General features: G+C 37.7%; 1 protein-coding gene across 1 annotated transcript; it reads left to right on the forward strand.

Annotated features, from left to right (window-relative positions):
• Positions 1 to 20044, forward strand: LOC122089143 (protease Do-like 2, chloroplastic). The gene is made up of 21 exons (XM_042658644.1): positions 1 to 307; positions 837 to 1010; positions 1905 to 1958; positions 4008 to 4081; positions 4215 to 4278; positions 6415 to 6459; positions 7296 to 7403; positions 7924 to 8001; positions 14264 to 14330; positions 14510 to 14568; positions 14916 to 15015; positions 15735 to 15814; positions 16257 to 16313; positions 17147 to 17250; positions 18482 to 18569; positions 18693 to 18778; positions 18915 to 18939; positions 19050 to 19121; positions 19268 to 19318; positions 19419 to 19479; positions 19554 to 20044. Exons 1-21 carry the CDS (start codon positions 116 to 118, stop codon positions 19796 to 19798), a joined length of 1884 nt encoding a protein of 627 aa, XP_042514578.1. The 5' UTR covers positions 1 to 115; the 3' UTR covers positions 19799 to 20044.
• Positions 20045 to 20627: the final 583 nt, after the last annotated feature.

Here is a 20627-nt window from a genome sequence, read left to right on the forward strand (position 1 = left end):
GGAGAGAGAGAACATCTGTATACGTTTGTCACTCTTAAGTCACCCCGTTCTGTTTAAACCAACTTCTTCTTCTTCTTCTTCTTCAAAACTTACTCGTTAGGCTTTCACAGCTTCAATGGCGATGGCAGCCGCCAGCTGCTCGTTCTCTATGTTCACCCTTAGCGACGCCTCTCCAATCCCTTATTTTGGCTGCCATTACACGTGGAGAACCTTCTACTCAGATTTAATTAGAGTCAATAAAGCTATGCCTTCCAAACGAAGAGCTATAAAGAGAGGCTCATCCTTTAATAGAGAAATCAGCGAAGAGGTAGATGGTAGACCCTAATCTATTCTTCGTATGGTCATTTGTTTATGTGTTTGGTTTTATTGCAATGGAGTTCTGATTCTTGTTATTGTAATTTTCCCCTCCCTGAAATTTTATTTAGCGGGTGGGTACTGGTGTTTATCTTGATTGGACAGGGCTCATTGAATTGATTTTGGTGGGTTGCATACTGTGGTTTCCTTGTATAAAAGGTTTTATTTATAAATGTATATTAAATAGCTGCGTTCTAAAATTTGTCAATTCATTTTTCTTCTTCACTCTTTGGACCATATTTTTTGTGGATGAAAGAAATATCCTTCCTAATACAAGTAATGCTGCATTTGTCATGCTTTATGTCAAAGGATTTAGTTTAGTGACACATTTTTAATTGATCGTATATGTAAGGTTTTTCATTCCTATCAGTTTGCAGAGTTTTTTCTCATTAATTAAATTATTATTCAGCCCTGTACATCTAATGAGAGCATCAGTGAAACAAATTTCGTTCTTTATCCTATTTTGAACTCGTTGGTTTCAGATGAAAGATGTTTCTAGGCAGAAGTTGTCTGGAAGATCGAAAGGTAAAAGATCATCTTCACTTCCTGACAGGGGTGGAATGGAGATGGGTCAAACCCAATCAACGGCATTTAAATCGCCTGACATGCGAAGGAAAGACAAGAAAGGTTTTGGGTATGACCCTAAGGAGCCACAGGTATGAAACCAAACACTGGTGACTTTACGTTGAGCAATCGGGTCACCTTCATAGAGGTGTGTACTTTTATTGTTGTTCAGAAGAAATTTTTTCATTCTGTGTTCTTAAAAATGATTTAATTTTGTGGCCCTCTCAGACACTGCAATAGCGAGAGCCTTGTGCACTGGATCCAATATGCAGCTATAATTATGCCAAAATCTGTGACAACTATGACTTGAAAGATCATTCTTGTGCATGCCGATTACTTTATTTGTCGTGACATGCAACCATAACTGACATGACAATGCAGTTCGTAGAAATATAGGGGGAGGTGTTTGTGGTTAATGATTCATGAATAGTTCCATTTGTGCTTTTTCAATCTTGTGAAACCCAAAAACACGCACCTGTGTTCATGGCATACAGAATTGGTTGCAGCTGATTCTTATTAGGAAGCTGCGAGTGCAAGTCGTTGACAGTGAGAGTTATTGTCAACATATTGCATCCTTTTCTTGTATTTGTGGGTTGTCATGTTGATGGCAACAACTCAATTGTTGGAGAGATGATGAGTTTGTGCATCTTTAGGTTTTTGAAAATGATCGCGTCGCTGCAGGTTATTCACCCATTCAATTTCATGATCAGAAAAAAGTATCTAGGTTTTATTTCAGTTATTACACTAACCTACTCATGTATTTGCATTAGCCATTAGTACCCCTGGATACCTTTCTCTGTCTTGTTCACACAGGCAATTTAGTCATTGTCCTTCGGTTTTTGGCCCATAATTGGTTACTCTTTTTATTTAGTTTTTAAAATAGAAAAAATATTATTTATTCCCTGCCTTCTGGTTATGATCACTTTTCCATCAGTTTCTCTCTTGATAAATAAGTTTTTTTGTACCCCTTTGGCATGCATTATCAGGTCAGTGGTTCAGGCAGTCTTCAAGATGCAACTTTTCTCAATGCAGTCGTGAAGGTATATTTTGTAGTTTTTATTGTTTTTTTTTTATTTATAGAACTAGCATAAATTAGTACGGTTAGTGCATGCTGTTGAGTTTTTGAATCTATATTGTTTATTGTTTTCACAGTTGCGGCTGTGAAACATCATCAGTGTTGCACTCATGCTTCATAAGCTCTTACTGGATTCACATGCAAGTATGGTGGGGACAACCCCATCTCTTTCTTTCACCTAAGATTCTAAGAAATTTCCTATTGCAAAATAATCTGATTGGATGATCTAAACCATCTGATATGTATACTCCCCTATCATCCCTGACCCATGCCCTTATTTGTTCTTAGACATTCAGGAGAATCTACTCAACTCTGCCTGCAACAGTCTATGGATGATGGAAACTGAGGCTCCCGATCCTTGCCTTGGCGAATGTGTCTAGAAGTAGTTATAATTATCAAATCAGGCTGCTTAGGTGTTTAGAGCTAATTCATATGTCTCCTAACTAGGGGCCATTAATTGATCATTACGGTTTAACCAGACGGAGCTGCGAGATTTCATTTGACAGAACGTTCTAGATTTCCATCACCATGTGTCTCGTCCATCTTATCGGTATCGTAAACCCTATCCGGCTTGGATCGATAGTGTACCATTTCCGCCTGGTCTTGATAGAGCCTTAATAAGGTATGTCTTTCCAAGTGTGTTTATTTATTTATTTATTATTATTATTATTATTATTATTATTATTATTATTATTATTATTATTTTTGGTCTAGCTTGGAAATCGGCTTGATCCATTGTTGCGATAGATGACTACCGGGAATCCCTGCCTTGATCTTTCCATTTTCCAATTCGATCCGATTCATTCGTTCGTAGAGCCATTTACTCAATTGCAGACATTTATGGAACACCTCTAACAGAGGGGCAAATAGTCAAGCGTATGTGTTCCCATTCAACTAGGTAGGTTCGAATCACAAATGTGCTCCCAACCAACGCCCCACCACTCAATAAGAAGCAAGCAACAGAAGAATGTGAGCATAAAAAGAAAAGAAAAAAAAGATCATAGGACATTTGTAGACTTGGAGATCTGGACGGTGGGAAAGTAAAGTTTATTGGCTTCAGTAAAGGTATTTCACTAAAATAACCAATGGAGAAGTAGTGAGGAATGGCATGCATCGTCTAGGTCTTGTCCCAAGTATGACCTCAGATAGTGCTGATTGGAGAACAAATATCCATCATGTAGCCAACCCCATCTAGTTGAGATTTTTCTTACTTGCTGGTGCTGGGCTTGTTTCCTCTTACTTTCATTTCTCCTATTTTGCTTATGCACGGATCCATATAGCTGACCCCATTAAGTTGGGATAAGACTGAGTTTGTTGTTGATTATATAACATGTGTATGCTGGAGTAGAATGGTCTGGACCGGGTTATGCCTGCATCCTTTGACCAGTTGTTGGTGGCTTGGAGAGGGAAACTTTAATAGAAGGAACCAGAAGGTTTGGTCTTTCATGGTTATTACTGTTTAATGGAGCATTTGGCTTGAGGGAGCCTTTAGGAATAAGGCAGAAGGGTAGGTGCTAGAGCCAATAAAACTATATTTTGGGCTTCAATATACAAAGAATGAAGAGTTTTCTGGTTTGTCTGGTACATCTGGAGACTGGAAGTGGTTTTTGTGTCGGCTCCAATCAGTGTTCTTTTTTGCAAGGCCTTGTGGCTTCCATACTACAGTGAGCCTTCTTTATAATTTTTTTTGGGATTAACCAAAAAAATATATAATATGTATGTGAATGGTAATAAATATGTTATGGAAATGAAGGTCGTTTGTCCCATTGAACCATTTAGTGGACCCAAGTCAAATCTGCAAGACTAATGGTCTATGGTCAGTCCAACCAGTTAAAGTTGCTGATAATGGCAACCGACTCTTTTTTTATGCACTTAAATTTTTTTGTTTTTATGTTATGTGAAGATGCAGTTTCTTCCTAGAATGGCATCCACCTGAAGCTTCAGTATCTATTGGCTTTTCATCTATAGCCAGTATTTATTGTTAACCTTTCATGCTTGTTGATAATTTGTCTAGGTTTATTGCACTCATACAGCACCTGATTATTCCCTTCCCTGGCAAAAACAGAGACAGTATACAAGTACAGGAAGGCATGTCTTGAACTCTAGGCTGTTAGTTGTTCTTGGTTGATTCTTTTCCTTTTTGGGCCTGCAATTTTTTGTATTAATATTCATTGTAGTCTGTAGCAGTGGAATATTTGCTGAGTTGTTATCTGTTATGCAGCGGTTTCATGATTGGGGATGGAAAGCTTTTGACAAATGCACATTGTGTTGAACATGATACACAGGTAATTTTCTACAAAATCTTGCAGTTTAGAGGACATAATGGAGGTTTGGCTTTCACTTTCCTTGTAGTACTATTATATTAAGGGCCATTTAAGTGGTTAAATGGCATATCGAGGATTCAAGGGAAAAAGAATAAGTTATCTTCCTTGTTTATCACTATATCTGGGGGTGGGTTTGAGGATATTATTGTCAATGTGGGTGGATACCTGACCTGAACTAACAGGGTCGGACGATCTGCTGTTTATCGATTTAATCCTGCCGGTGCCTAGTGCATATGATAACCCATTCGGAATATATATAATGGTATATTTGTCACATTTGTAGATGTTACTTCTTGTTCGCCCACTCTGTTATATAATCTCTTTGAAAGGGGGCCTCGTGAAATTCTCTTTTCCTTATTTTTAATCTTCCATCATTTCTAACCCTAGATCTGCAAACTAAGTATTTCAGCGTGGTTTCAGAGCTTCAGTTGATTCATCGATCCAATTTTAGGTTATGACAGGACTAAACATTTTGAAGACAAGAGGGGTCACTTCTGGCACCAATTGGTACAGCTGATGTCAGCACCTGCATGGACCAATTGCTCCACTCGATTATGTGGCGCCTCCTTAATGGTTATTGATTTTAGTAGAATTTCAGGTCGTGATTTTCTTAAATGCCTAATCTGCTGTTCTAACCTGACTATAACCTTTACCATTCAAGCATTCAGTTATTTGGATCCATGATGGTGCTATGAAAATGGCACCAATCCCTGCAAGCTGCAAACTCGATATTTATCAACAAAGTGGGACACTCTCAAACTCTTTCTTATCAAACCTCAGTTGCCCTTACCAGGCAGTTATCATTATTTGTCCTTGGCAGTGTGACAGAACATCTGCCATTGATTGAGTTGGCTACTCAAGTCATGTTGTCATAATCTGGGTATGCCTTCAAGCCATCTCGTGCAACTATACAACCAAGAAACATAGCCTGGTCAAACCAAGGCATTGCACATCTCCAAAATAATAGCAATTTATCTTTAAGAACCTCCATGAGTTGTTGCAAATGATTTTGGTACTGATCTATTTCTTTTGTTAATTTAGTTTTCTCCTTGGTTTTGTTTCTTCTTCTTCTTCTTCTCTCTCTCTCTCCAGCTCTCATGTCTTTTTTCATCTTCATTCTCTCCCTTGGCTAAAATAACTTCCCAGGCGACTATCGTATCAGTAGTGGCCAAGAATAAAATCATCTAGCTTATGACTTGCAAGACAGGGTGTTGTGGCCTAGATTGTGTACTGATGAGAGTGGAGACAGTTAATGTTTGTGAGGTTTTTGTTTTCTTTTATTTTGGGAGAGCTCTGGATCCTTTCTTTGTACATTCCTCCTTATGTTTAAAAGGGCGTACCGCGTACCCAGCGCATGAGGCTCTTGCCACTGTGGGGTCTGGGGAAGGTCATAATTTATGCAGCCTTACCCCTGCTTCGCGAGAGGGTGTTTCCTGACTCGAACCCATGACCACTTTGTCACAATGGAGCAATCTTACCATTGCACCAAGGTCCACCGTCCACCCCCTTCTTTCTCTGCATAAAGAACTTTTTCTTAAAAAAAGAAGATAAATTGCCAGTGAGGACAGGAGTAGGAGACTTGCCCTCATTCTCCACAGAAGGAATCTCAAGGGGTTGACTTTCTTTCGATTTGTTTATTGCTGCTGTCAATGCAGCCAGCAGAACAAATAGGCCACTTTCTTTCCCTTTTGTAACCTTGTTAATGGGTCAAACAGCCATAGGTGCTGTCCAGCCCGCTGTGTAGTTTTTCTCTTGCTTATAGGCTACAACTGTTGCTGGGTCACCAGCATTTAAACAGGACCCAAACTCTATGTGTTTCAGCTGAAGTGCCATAGTTAGGCTTGCTTCTGCATCGATCAAGTCAGGTTATGCATTCTTCAACTTGTAGAGCATATTGCTAACATTTGCCCTCAAATCAGATATTTTTGGTTTTAGTTGCCTATTTTCTACTTGATGAAGTGACAGCATTCATTCACACCCTATTGACAAAAAGGAGATTATGACCATGCTTAATAAGTATTCATGTTCTGATTGTTTACACAGAATATAATTGCATAATTTCCTATGATTATCATGTAATGTATAAAGTGATTGCAGGTCAAAGTGAAGAGAAGAGGAGATGACACTAAATTTGTGGCAAAGGTATCTACAAGTTAATCCTTTTGTCATTTAAGATACTCGATCTTGTTTTGTATAAATCTGTGTAGCCGACCCCATTAAGTTGGGATAAGGCTGAGTTTGTTGTTGTTGTTGTATTTAAGATAATCAATTAAGTCCCATGCCAACTGCACGGGGGTTCTATTATTTTCACTACATAATAAAATTTCAGTCCTTTTCTTTACTCACATCCTCTCAAATAAGTTACCATTTGCAGTTCTCCTTTTTCAAACTGCAGTTCCAATATAGCAATATGAAATATGACTCCTGCTTTATTATATCTTATTACTCTGTTCTTTTAGCTACTTAAATTACGTTGAAGAGGGATTCCTATGGCTTTTGAACTGGGTGAAATGTTGAAATAGGATTTGTCTAGCCAACTATAGTTAGGTGGGACGACCCTTGGTTGAGTTGAATTGAAGCAGGACTGGTAATTAAAACAGTTGTTCCTATTAATTGAATGTTGCACTGCTTCCTAATGTTTCAATGCAACCTATCTTCGTTGAAAGTTTATGCAGTTTTGTCCTGGTGTTATTTAACCTGGGTCAAGGGTCGAACCAGTTTGTTTAGTTTCTGATCCCCAGCTAAACCAGTCTGGGCCATGTTTCAAAACAATGTCTGCAAGCATCTGTTGAGGTACTCAATAAGCTTGGGGTTTCTTTCCACTTATGTTGTTACTCTCTCATTGTGGTAGAAAAATTTTAGGAGGTTGTTTCCAATACTATCTTCGAGTGATTGTTCTGTTTCACAGCCTAAATTCTTATAATGCTTATTGAACTGAAGTTAACAAGCAACTATTTCTTGAGTGATCTCATGTACAGGTTTTAGCTAGGGGAGTTGAATGTGACATTGCTTTGCTTTCAGTAGAGAGTGAGGAATTCTGGAAAGGAGCTGAGCCACTCTGTTTTGGGCGGCTTCCATGTCTTCAGGTTTTTATCTTATTCTCCTTTAGTTGTTGTAAATTTTGGTAAATGTTACCAAGACAAGTGGAAAGACATCTCCTTTCAAGCTTATCAGCTTCCAGAAACTTGAATGCAAGCACTTCCATGGATTACTTTAATTAATTACTATCACAGGAAAATAGTTATAACTTGATGTAATAAACTTTCTTGTGCTGTTAACATCATTGCTTTGTGAGTTGGTCTGTTTGTGACTGGTACCAATGACAGTAAAGTGGCAATTCACCAGACTGATCTTCCGCAAATTCTTGCAATACACACTCTCTGTTTCTCAATGCAGACATGTCAGTGTTTTGTTCATGGAAACATTAGACTTTAGAAGTGAATCTGTTAGAAATAATTGAGCAAAGTTCATAATGCAATTATTCATATAACCAAATGCACCTTCTATCCGTTGTTATGGCCTTGTGAAAGTCTATATTTTGATTCTATGGACCTGTTTCCAGTGATATGTGCACATTTAAAATGATGATTTCTTCCTGAATGGCAGGATGCTGTAACTGTTGTAGGCTACCCACTTGGAGGAGACACCATATCAGTGACAAAAGGAGTGGTTTCTCGAATAGAGGTCTGATTAGAGATGCACTTTCAATATTGGGTAGCTATGAGCCCTTCACTGATGAGCATTCTTGTCATCCATTTAATGTAGCTGGAATTTTCTTGCATTATTACCACATGCACAAGGCAATTCTATTTGGATGATATGGATCAATGTACTGGGTCAGCACTATTTGTACTTTTCAGCACTATTTGTACTATCTTTTGAACTGACTTACAGAAGAGACTAAAGTGAACATGCCAGATTATATATATAAAAAAGAGCAATCAATTGCACGAGGCTCCCACTACTGCAGGGTCTGGGAGGGGCAAATATATGCAGTCTTACCCCCTGCTTCACAGGCGAGGTTGTGTCCAAGTGTCGAACCTGTGACCAACATGTTGCAATAGTGCAAATTAACCGCTGTGCCACTGGCTTGCCCACTATGCCAGATTATATATCATACTATTATAAAAGCATGTATTTATGCTTCGTGACAAATCTTTTCTTTGACTACTTTACCCCTCTTACTTATTTAACTATGTCATCTTTTTCATTATATTTTTTGTCAATCATTTCTATTTTTCCGATATTGTTGGTACCCTTTATATTTTTTAAATTTTAGTTTCTTTATTCCTATCACATCCCTTTCCTCATCTCTCTTTCCCACTTTCCTTTTCTCCCTCCCCTCTCACACGTTCCTCTATTTTTCTCTTCTAATATCTATAATTTATGAGTTGTTTTTACTAAAAAAAATTCTTTCTAAATTTCCTTCTACCTTTGTTACGTTCGTCTCTTTTTTTCTAAAAATCCATATCTTTCTTAAGAGAAAAAATATATATATATATATATATATTTTGAGGATTTTTTATAGTACCAAAAAAAAAAAAAAAAATCTTTCTAAATTTTCTCCCTCCCCTCTCTCACGTTCCTCTCTTTTACTCTTTTAATCCATATCTTTCTTGAAAAAAAAAAAAATCTATATTTTGGAGTTGTTTTTACCATAAATCTTTCTAAATTTTCTCCCTCCTCTCTAACGTTTTTCTCTTTTAATCTACATCTTTCTTTAAAAAAAATCTCTACATATTAGGAGTCTCTCATTCTAAATTTTCTTCCTCATCTCTCTCTCTCTCTCTCTAATAATATTTTCTAAATTTTATCCCTCCTCTCTTTTCCTCTTTTAATCTATATCTTTCTAAAAAAAACTATATTTAAAATTTTTTTTTTACCTAAAAAAAATAAAATTCTTTCTAAATTTTCTCCATCCTCTCTCTCTCATGTTTCTATCTTTGTAAAAAATAAAATCTATATTCTAGGAGTTTTTTTCCCACCTCACTCATGTTCTTCTGAATTTGAGATTTCCTAGCCATGGTTTCTTAAAACTGAACCAAATAAAAACGAGGGAATGAAATCCTCTCTCTCTCTCTCTCTCTCTCATAATTGTCGCAGAGAAACAAAGTTCAATTTTTGAAGCATTGCCCAAGGCTACCATCGTCTCTATCTCTAGCCCCATTAATGCCGGGGATATCATGAACCCAGTGCTACTCTCCTACACCAACGATTCCAGTTAAAACAGGCATAACCCTGTTTTCTCTATCGTTGAAATTCACACTTTATTTGAAATCTCTGTTTCTACTGAAAATTCTGAACCCCAATGGTTTAGTTTTCCAATTGGTGGTTATCGTTTCCAGATTTAAATTTTGTGTCTCCATGTCCTATTCAAGCCATGTAAGGCTCAGTTGGAATGGAAAACCCTATTGTTTCTGATGAAGACTGACCATTTGTTTTAGACAAGCTATCTAAGGATCTAAATGGCCACAAAAATGCCATCATTCTTTGCTGTTGTAAAGGTGACTGTACTTCTCGACCTAGAATGAGATCGAGATGGTAGGAGCAGGGCCACAGTGAAACGATAATAGACCATGACTTGGAAGAAAAGGTACGAGATATTGAAGGGAAGGTTTGGAGATGGAGTAGACTTTGATTATGGAGTTGAAGAGAAGATAGGGATTTTGTGGTTGCAGAAAGACGATAATGGCAGAGTGCATTTTGTTGAGGGAGCCAAAGGTAGAGACAAAATAGGAGACAAAGTCATGTTGGCTCAAGCTCCAGCGGAGCCATGTAAAAAGGACAACTTAATGTGAAATTACCACTTCTATCTCTCCATCCAATTGAATGCAAGTTAATCTAAAGGGTAACTGAAGCAAGGTTACAAAACCTGTTTGTAACATACTTGCTTACACACAGATGAACCCATTAAAAAAAAAAATCATAATTTTACAAGTGTTTTTTTTTTTTACTAAAAAAAATTCTTTATGAATGCATCGAAGTGCTTGACTCGGTTGTAGTAGACCATATTCTCTCTTAAGATACTATATACACCTCTAAATTGATTATTTTGTGCATCATTCATATATACTAAATGCAACAGAGTAGAAAGGTGGTTGCTTTAGGAGGAAACACATGCTATTGCTCAGTCACTTTCTATCTTTTTGTCCGACTCTTTTTTTTTTTTTTTTGTGGGTTTTAAAATTTTTTGTTACTTGATTGTGTTTGCTTTAGTTTCTCGGTTTCTACTTCTTATAATTTTTCTACTATACTAAACTAATGATACCTCATATTTTTGGCATTCTTCCTTGAAGTTATTTGTTCAATTTCTGGTTTTTTGTTTGACTGCTTTTATTCACCATTAGCAGCAAGTTTTGTGCACTACTATTTTGATGCTTTGTATGCTATGTGGTGCTGAAATATTTATTTGGGTTCTCATGGATAACTCTTATAGGATTGGAGGTTGAAGAGTCATGTGAGGCAAGTGATCTGGAGAAACCGAAAGCTACTTGCCTCAATAAACAATATCCTATCTGTGCTAACTCATTATAGTGAGCCAAAAACGTTTCTATGGGAAGAGATGCAACTTATCTGGGACAAATCCTATCTATTCATCATTAATTTTATTCCTTGGTAGAATTAAACAAAGCTTTGTATTGTGAGTTGCTGCAATTTTCTTTTTCGTTCTTATTTTCTATTTGATCCGGTTTACAACCTGAAGCACTATGGCAACACACATGCAATTTATATATATATATATATATATATATATTTTTTTTTTACTGATTTACATTCTAATGCATTCACGTGCTTTATTTGGTCTAACGGACATCCGAAGCAATTCCTGTGCCATTCTCCCAATAATGTATTCATAGTTTTTATATGCTTCCTTGGTGATTAAGGACATTGATAAGTTTTAATTTCTTCTCACTATGTTTGAGTTTTAGTTTGTATGTTTGATGGAATTCTACTTAATATTTTTCCGCTTGGATGGGATCTTTTTTAATATTGAAAGCAAGTTTGTTCAATGTTCAATTGTGCATTCTATATTTTTCTTCTTTTAATCTTTTGTATCTTAAACTCATGTTTAAATTATTTTTCTTTTCTTTATAATTTAGATTGAAATAGATTGAGCCTTTCAAAAATTTGGATCAATAAATTTTACAAAGGATAATTTTTAGAATATATTTAGATTATTTTAGACATTTAATTTCTCTACCACCTGACAAATACTTACACGTGAAATTGCATGTGTCCATTTTACTATTATATATGTGTGTGTGTGTGTGTGTGTGTGTGTGTGTGTGTGTGTGATTGTGCATGTGCGTGTGCGTGTGTTACTAACTTGTGGTTAACTTATTGAAGGGCAAAAATGGACAAAAAAATAAAAATAAAAGAATAGTTTGATTCTGAACATTGTAGTTTCCTCAGGCAGTTGTAGTATTAATACTGTTTGTCAACATTTACAAGACATTATATTAACATTTTGAAAAGTTGTCACCTCTCCAACTATTTCTCCATTAGGTAGGATTTTATTTGCCCAAGCACTTATTTTTTGAGGAGAAACTGATCCAATTCGAAGTTGTTGATGTTTATACCGGTGATCATAGAAGAAAAATTCTGATTCATTCCGATCAGGCTTCCTTCCATTAATCTGGAAGTTCTTTTCAGGTATGAGGAAATGATTCAGTTCCAGAGCAAAGATTGTAATTCTCGAATGAGCAATCGAAAAGATTATGGAGCATCTTCAAGGTTAGGTATTGTTCCTCTAGCGGTAGTAGTCCCAAGTACTTCCTGACGAGCTCTAATATGATACGCTTCTTATGTAAAATATGAGCAAACCAAACCCTTCTAGAGCCCAAACTTCCATTTCTCCTACCCGTTGGCCCCCCTGCTTGGCCCTTCCTCTAAGGGGTTGTTGTGTAACAAGTGCATAGAGTCAAGAAAATATATGGATATTCACCAGGAGACCATCTTGAGGATATGTACTTCAAGTGTGTGTGTCTAAATCTTAACTTCCCCTCCTCACTTCTCCTCCCTTCTCCCTTTATAATTTTCATGTTTGCATCTCTGGCAAAAGGTTTTCATAAACTGTAGTCTACACAAGTCCTGTACCAATATCGTCGTCTTGAGCAGCATATCCTGTATGATAAACTACATGTGTATTAATGTGGAAACTGTGGTGTTGAGACTTTGAGTCTTTTTGAGATGTGACATGGGAGGAAAGTTGTATGAAAATTATGAATTATTTAATTTTTGGTCTTTTGTGAAGAGCTTAAAGTCCTGGAAGATTCTAGTTTGATTTGCAATTTGCATGGAATCTTTAGCACGCATATGCTTGTATAGATCATGCAATAACAAACCATTTCTCCTCCCCCCAATGGAAAATTCTACATCCTACCACTTCTAGTCCCTAGACTATCTTTAATTTCCCATCATGCACTTCAACCTTGCAGACTTTATTTCTTTCTTCTCTGCAAACTGATATGATCTCTTCAGTGATGACTAGGACTGGAGCTAACATGATCGCATTGCCTCTGCACTCGGCTATTGTTGCAATGCTGCCAGCAGCACTGCCTGTGGTGTTCTGAAGGCTCCACTGCAATAATGGTGCAGCAGGTTTGCGATCAGCAAACCCTAATCAGCCCCCAAAAGAAGTAAAAGGCAGATATAGATGAATGGGAAAGGAGAACAAAAGAAGGATAATGAGCAGAAAATTGTTCAATATTGTTGAAAGGACTTCTAAGTGGGTTTGCAGCGGAAAAGCCGAATATCCACTTGAAGACCAATGAAGCAGTTTTTCATTGGCTGGAAAAGAATTACCCTCTTTGGACATCAAAGTAAAAGAGTACACGCATTAGTTCAAATGTGGGAAAGCCAACTATCCATACCAAATAAAAGGTTCAATTAGGGGGTCCAGCTGAACTAGTTGCTAGGTCTAGCTACTTGTTTTATTTTTGTTTAATTTCTTTTAGTTTTGGTCAGTGAGGGCATGTACATAATCCTCATTTCTGGATCTACTTTTGAGTCATAAGTCAAGTCAGTCCTTTTCTTGGTGTCAGTTGATATTTTTTGAGGCTTAAGTTGGTCTATCTGGTATTAATTACTAGTTACATGGGTAGTGTAATCACTAGTAACCATTGGTAATGTGATCACTTGATAAATCTTGAGACTGGTGGTTGGTTATTTAATAGGGTGCAGTATGACCAAAACCTGATCAATACATGATAGAGTTGTTCTTTTATGATACCTGGGTGATCATAGGTAAGTTGATTGCTCTGGTGCACTTGTTCTCTATTTCTTCGTTTTTTCATCTTATCATTTCTCACCTTATTTTTGAGTAGTGTTTCTGCATTGGCAAGATCTAGGTTGTTTTTGGTTGGCCACTTATTTCTTGTGTGCATAATTCCTTGATTTGGCCATGTAGAAGGATGATATGGCATCTATTGGTACATGGATGAACTTGTATCTTACTTATCCATGGTCTTTGGGTCGCCAAAACATGAAAGAGGACTTTATTTTTTCCATATGTTGGTGTATTTGGACTGAAGCTCACCACATGCAAAGGAAGCAAAATGTATACATGGATGAACTCGTATCTTACTTAACCATGGTCTTTAGGTTCCCAAAACATGAAAGAGGGCTTTATTTTTTCCATGTATTGGTGTATTTGGATTGAAACTCACCACATGCAAAGGGAGCAAATTGTTGGGCCTGTTATTGGTGCCAAAAAAGTGGCCACCTTGTATATATAGTGCCACCTTTTGGAGCCTTGGTTGTTGGTATTTCACTGGACCAATGTCAATGCAACTGGGTGGATGTGTTAATTGGTCTAAGAAAGTTAGGTTTTCCCCCATCCCCACTGCCATGTGCTCACACATATGTAAACAAAACACTTGTGCATGCATCTGATTCTCTTGCCAAACTAGAAAAATCTCAAGGTTCCTCTTGGTTGTATTTCCAGGTTACATCGTATGCTCATGGATCATCTGACCTGCTTGGCATTCAAATTGATGCAGCAATAAATCCAGGTAGTAATGTCTCCCAACTTTAGTCCCATTTTCTTTCTACTTCTGAGTCTCCTACTGTGCATCTACTTTTTTAAATCGCCCAACCAAAGCTCTGTTGTAAAGGCTGATTGATGACTATGATGTTACTCATTAAATCAATGTCTTTGGACATCTACCTTCTGTTAATTGTCACATTGTAGGAAATAGTGGTGGTCCTGCATTCAATGATGTGGGGGAGTGTATTGGGGTGGCATTTCAGGTAGATTTCTGGTTCACTCAATCCACGTTCTTAATTCCCTCTCTCTATCAATCTATGTACAGACACATTCACACACTTGTGCACACACACACCACATACATATATACTGGAAATAATAAATTTTCAATTTTGTAATTTTTGCTGTTTAGTTCTCCAAAAATTTCCATTTTATGCACGAAACATGCTTATCTAATCAAAATCATGTTATGCAAACCTCTTCCCCCCACACCCCCCTAAAAAAGAAAAAAAGGGAAGATTATTCTCTTATAGCATGATAATAACTACTTTTAGTGCATTATATTATGTGGGTCATCACTGTCATGTTTCTTACTAGGCATTTCATTTAGGTTTACAGATCTGAAGATGCTGAAAATATTGGATATGTAATTCCCACGACAGTCATTTCTCATTTCTTGGAAGACTATGAAAGAAATGGGAAGTATACTGGTGAGGAACTTCTCTTGAATTAGTTTCTTACTGATCTACTGAAACAGTATACTTGATACCTCATAATATTTATAAAATGGGCTTCCACAAACTAGGAGGATGATTCATGCATTCAGATCTTCCATGTGGATGGGGAGCCTTGAAATTGTCTTCCTTTGGCCTATGATGTGTAGTTCTGTTGGGGGATGGAGTGGGGAGGGGAGCGGGGCGTGGGGGGGTGGGGGTGGGGGTGGGGGTGTGGGTGTGGGTGTGGGTGTGGGTGGGATGAAGTGGGGATCTTCTGGTTTGTTGATTGTTTGTGATTTCTTTTTCTCCCATCCTGACATTGGATTCTAAAGTGTCAATTATTAATTGATATAATTTCAGCAACAGAAATGAAACAACAATTATTCTTCATCTGGTCATGAACTACATTATCCATCAGATGATTTCTCCTATAGGCTATGTTGTTTTATCCAGAAACTACCAGACAGGAAAGGAAAGGAGAGTGCCGAAAAAAAGGAGAAAAGAAAGTAGAAGACATCAAAAAGAAAAGGAAAAAAGGGGGGGGGGGGAGTTCGAGTTTCTGATGCATATCCAATCAGCAATTTAGCTTTCTTGCATTACGTTACATATTAGTACATTAATTGTCTGGTACTTATGTTTGGAGTTGGTTAAACTGCTTAATTTTAGCAAGAGGAGGTTATCCTTCTCAGCTAATGCCAAACATGAAATTTCAGGATTCCCTTGCCTTGGAGTCTTGCTTCAGAAGTTGGAGAATTCAGCACTTCGTGCATGCTTAAAAGTGCAATCTAATGAGGTATTCTCCGTATGTCTACTGAGCTTGATACCCATTTCATCAAGGTTGCAAATGTGTATCCCTTTCTCTGTTTATCCAACATGAGTAATAAAACTTTGAGAGAAGGTCATCAACACATGCATAGTTTGGTAATCTATTATTTATTTGTGTGTGTTGTTTGTATATGATCTATTTAAGCAAGGAGATTGAATAGCATACGAAGGGTGGTGGTTAAAAAGGAGTGGGATGGGGGTCTCGGGGTGGGTGGGGGGGGGTTCTTGGTTTGATTGAGGTGGTTGGGTTCTTTGGAATGCAGTGCACGTCTCTTCTATTTCATTTTTCTTTTTCGGGGATGTGTCTGTTATGCAATTCCTACATTCCTACATTCATTTTAAAATCGCAATTATTACATCTCTTGAGCATTCTAATCCTCATATGTTCCGGTCCATGACATGTGCTGCAGGGCGTTTTGGTACGGAGAGTTGAGCCCACTTCTGCTGCAAATAATGTTTTGAAAGAGGTAGGCAGACTATTTGTAACTCCAGCTAGTATCTCTTGTCTAGCAACAACAGTCAATAAACACAACTGCAGAGAAGGGAATTTTTGCGTCATATGTAGGGCAGCCTAATTGCTAAAGTGCTTTGCAACCCAATAATCAAATTGATATCAGGATCACGAACAAACTTTGTGAAGACTTTATTAAAGTGATTATCTAATACAGTTAAGAAAAAAAAAATCTGATTTGAAGGGAGAAAGGCGCATAGCTAGTCATAGAAAGCCAAGATCCAACTGTAAACACTGGTTACTGTGCTATGCTATATTTCTTCTTGGATGTCTGATCTGGGAGGAACATTTTGAAAGTTTGAAATCTGGTTCTGATAAGCCAGTACACTTGTTGGAACATATCGTTCACTTGGAGAGCTTAGTGTGCCAACCCATCAACAGGAGACCTTAGCTAGATGGGCACAAGGACAGACCATAGGTATCAAGGCCCTCACACTCCAGTGGTTATATTTGGGTTTCATGCTTGATGTACTTCAAGATGTTGATTTGTACTCATGAATGATGTGTATGAATTTTGATGTCTCTTGCCTAGTTGGCCACTTTTTGCTCAAATATAAGGCCAATCATTCAGAAAAGGAGAAAGAAGATTTTACTGTGTTTCAAATGTTTCTTCGTTTGTGCCCTTCTGTCAATTTTGATGTTCTAAAATTCTGACAAATTCCTCTCCTTTAACCTTGACATTGTCATGGAGTCTTTCAAATCTGTTGAAGGATGTTTGAATTTGAATGTCCAGAGTTGCCTTATCAAAATACTTGGAAAATAATTTTTGTAGATATTATGCTTCTCCAGGGGGACGTGATCGTAAGCTTTGATGATGTTCGTGTAGGATGTGAAGGAACTGTGCCATTTCGATCAACTGAGCGCATAGTATTCCACTATCTAATAAGTCAAAAGTAAAGTTCCTATGAGCTGTATCACAAAATAGACTGAAAATATTACCAGATTTACTTTTATGTTTCTCTATAGAAGTATTATGCACACATGAGAAATTCGGGCCTGCATAGTCAAAATCATTACTACAGAAGAAGGCCACTACTACTCTCATTTCCTTAACCTGGCTCACCTGATCCTTATTTTTGGTTTTTATCTCGTGCATTACTACTCCATATCCTTTTACCGTTTTGCTTTGATTGGCAAGTGTTAAAACATATCCCATATATACCGTGTGGGGGTACACATTTTCCTAGTTAGTCTCAGTTCGTCGTCTTTATTTATAACTAGGAATAGGGAAGCTTCTAGGATCTCAGTTAGTCTTCAATTATAACTAGGAATAAGGAAGCTTCTAGGCTTTCCTCTTTTGTGTAATTGCTGCTTATATAAACATGATAAGGGGGACTGCTGAGTGCTGAGAGTTATGATTCTTTTGTTCTCTTTGGCAGTCTCACCCACTTCTCCCTCAATTCTCTTCTTTTTTTTCTATGTCGCTTGTGTGATCACTGGTTTCTAGTTTCTGATATGTTACAGTAAAGAAAATTTATAATTGTCAGAAAAACAATGTGATTGATTCTTCTCTCCATTTATTTCTGTTAGCGCTTGGCATTCTGCGGCAGTAAACAGTTACATGTGGTTCTCATGCCCAACCGACTCACCTGGAAGATCTGATGCTAGTTTAGTCTATGTATTGACTACCCTTTTTCTTTAAAGATTATAAAAAAGGGGGTGGGGGTATACTGCCTTACTGCCTCAACCTGGGGGTGGGAGGAAATCAACGCATTATGACCATGGTAACCATCTCCTTAAGTACATTTTGGATCTCAAGGAAAATGGCGAAACAAAGCAAAGGAAGACTACAGTATGGATGGCTATGGCCATACACAGTCAAATTTTTGGTTTTCTGTTTTTCCTAGGCAGAAGTGGTTTCACTTTCACCCTGATGATGTGTATACCATGCTGAGGCAAATTTTTATGCTGTTGATGAACTATTCTTGGAGTCAATTCAATGTGTAATAAAGAGCCTTCTAAATTTGTACCAATATATAAAGAGTCTTCTAAACTACATTGCTTAAACATCCAATTCAAATTTCTGAAGGTTTCTGCAATTTTGCTTGTTTATTTTCACTTCTATCATTTATTTATGATCAGAGTGATACAGGCCCTTGGATCAAATAATGTTTGAATGATCAGGTTTGCAGGTGATGTGGCAGAGCTTGGTATTATTCGAAAGGGAACTTCTATGAAAGTTCAAATAGCACTAAATCCACGGGTGCATTTGGTATGCCATTTAACAGATTTTAACTTTGTAGTTTGTACACAATGGTGTGCTCAGGGTGTTAATCAAATTGAAGTTTGATCAGTTTCATGCTCAAATGTTAATTAGATTGGCAATGCCTTCTAGGTCCCTTACCACATTGAAGGAGGCCAACCTTCTTATCTGATTATTGCTGGACTTGTGTTCACGCCACTCTCAGAACCTCTTATTGAGTATGTTTGATCCTTGCCTATATTACCGTTATAGTTTCAATTACTAATAGGCTAATAGCATTAGGTAGACTTTTCACTAGAAAAAGGATTGGCATCCTGTTCATAATTTCCCTAACCTACTTGTTTTGTTTAACAGTGAGGAACGTGAAGACACCATAGGGGTAAGTTGTAATGCTGTATAAAACCTTTATCTTCTAAACAGTGTTGAGTGTGACTAATTGCCATAATTCATAATCATATAAAAGTTCATTTTTTTTTTCTTTTGGGTCAGTTGAAACTATTGGTGAAGGCACGGTATTCATTGGCCAAGTTCAAAGGGGAACAGATAGTGATCCTCTCGCAGGTTATTCATATCTCTTATTATATATTAGTTGGTGATAGTAGAGACGATTGGCAACTTTTTCTCATGTAATCCAAGAACTGCATATAGGGATTTTGAAATTGGAGCCTCTTAGTGATATTGATTTACTTTGTTCCCTTCCTGCATAGGTCTTGGCAAATGAGGTGAACATCGGATATGAGGAAATGGGCAATCAGCAGGCAAGTTCTAGCCTCCCACCATGTTATACCTTTTACAAAATTGATATACTTCATCATTCATCAAGAGGATCGAAAGAATAATACAAATAAACAATGTCAGGTTCTAAAGTTCAATGGAACTCCAATAAAAAACATACGACACTTGGCATATCTCGTTGACTGTAAGTACCTGCAGCCTTATCTTTGACTGCTCTCTCTGAAATCTACTCACTATTACCTCCATGTTGTTGCTTAGCATGCAAGGACAAGTATTTAGTCTTCGAGTTTGAAGACAACTTCCTTGCGGTCTTCGTACGGGAAGCTGTTTCTTCGACCACACCTCGCATCCTCAAGGATTATGGGATTCCATCTGAGAGGTCTTCAGATCTGTTGGAGCCGTATCTGGATTCGTCAGAATGTGACCAAATAATAAATCATGACATCTGCGACAGTCCAGTCTCAAATTCGGAAATTGGGTTCGATGGACTTCTTTGGGCATGAGAAGAAAATTCAGATTGGGCAGGATTCATTTCCTCAAGAGACTGTCTTTGAGGTACACATCTTTGGAGGGACAGACATATGACATTAGATTTTGGATTACCCACTGTCACAATCAGAGTCACATTCTTCATGTTGGTTTTATTTTTTGGTGTCATCCAACAGCATGCACCAAGTGGCTGTTATTGTTTCTCCTTTCAAAATTCAGGTTCAGATAATAAAATATAGCTCTCTTGGAATTTTGGTTCAGAAACAGTGTCATTTAACACAACCCACCTCCCCCCCCCCAAAAAAAAAAAAAAAAAGGTAGACATTATTAATGAGTAAACATTATGAAAAGGGCCTTTCCACCTCCCTCTGGCTGGACCTTGGCATCCCTTGGGCATTCTCCTCCTTTTGATTTCTCCCAGAATTATCTATTTTTCTGGCCTCCCCAGATCTGCATCTGTGGCTGCCATCATCTCCTCTAGCGATTGGTCTCCCCCCTTCCCCCCACCCTCGATGATCTTTAGTCTTCGCTCCCTCCCGGTTACAGTGGAAGAGAAGACAAGATCTTCTGGCTTCCTTCCACCATGGGTCTCTTCACCTCTACTTCTGCTTGGAACCATATTCGCTCTATGAGTCCTCTTGCTCCTTGCTGTAATATCATTTGGTTCAAAGGTTATATCCCTCGGCACAACATCAATACTTGTGAGTTCTCTCCAACTGTCTCCTTATGCAATTGTTTTTCATCTTCTATCACATTCTAGTCCTCCCCTCTAGCCTTTGCTAGAATGATACCAAAAATATTGGTCATCTTCTTTTCTCTTGCCCCTTCTACTCCACTATCTGA

Source organism: Macadamia integrifolia, chromosome 9 (assembly GCF_013358625.1).
Source record: "Macadamia integrifolia cultivar HAES 741 chromosome 9, SCU_Mint_v3, whole genome shotgun sequence".
Classification (NCBI taxonomy): Eukaryota; Viridiplantae; Streptophyta; class Magnoliopsida; order Proteales; family Proteaceae; genus Macadamia; species Macadamia integrifolia.

Excerpts from the sequence above, each read along its gene's own strand:
- LOC122089143 (XM_042658644.1), top strand. The coding sequence starts at position 116 with ATGGCGATGGCAGCCGCCAGCTGCTCGTTCTCTATGTTCACCCTTAGC. Across the intron at positions 308-836 it reads ATAGAGAAATCAGCGAAGAG|ATGAAAGATGTTTCTAGGCA; the intron begins GTAGATGGTAGA and ends CGTTGGTTTCAG. Across the intron at positions 18,570-18,692 it reads TAAATCCACGGGTGCATTTG|GTCCCTTACCACATTGAAGG; the intron begins GTATGCCATTTA and ends AATGCCTTCTAG.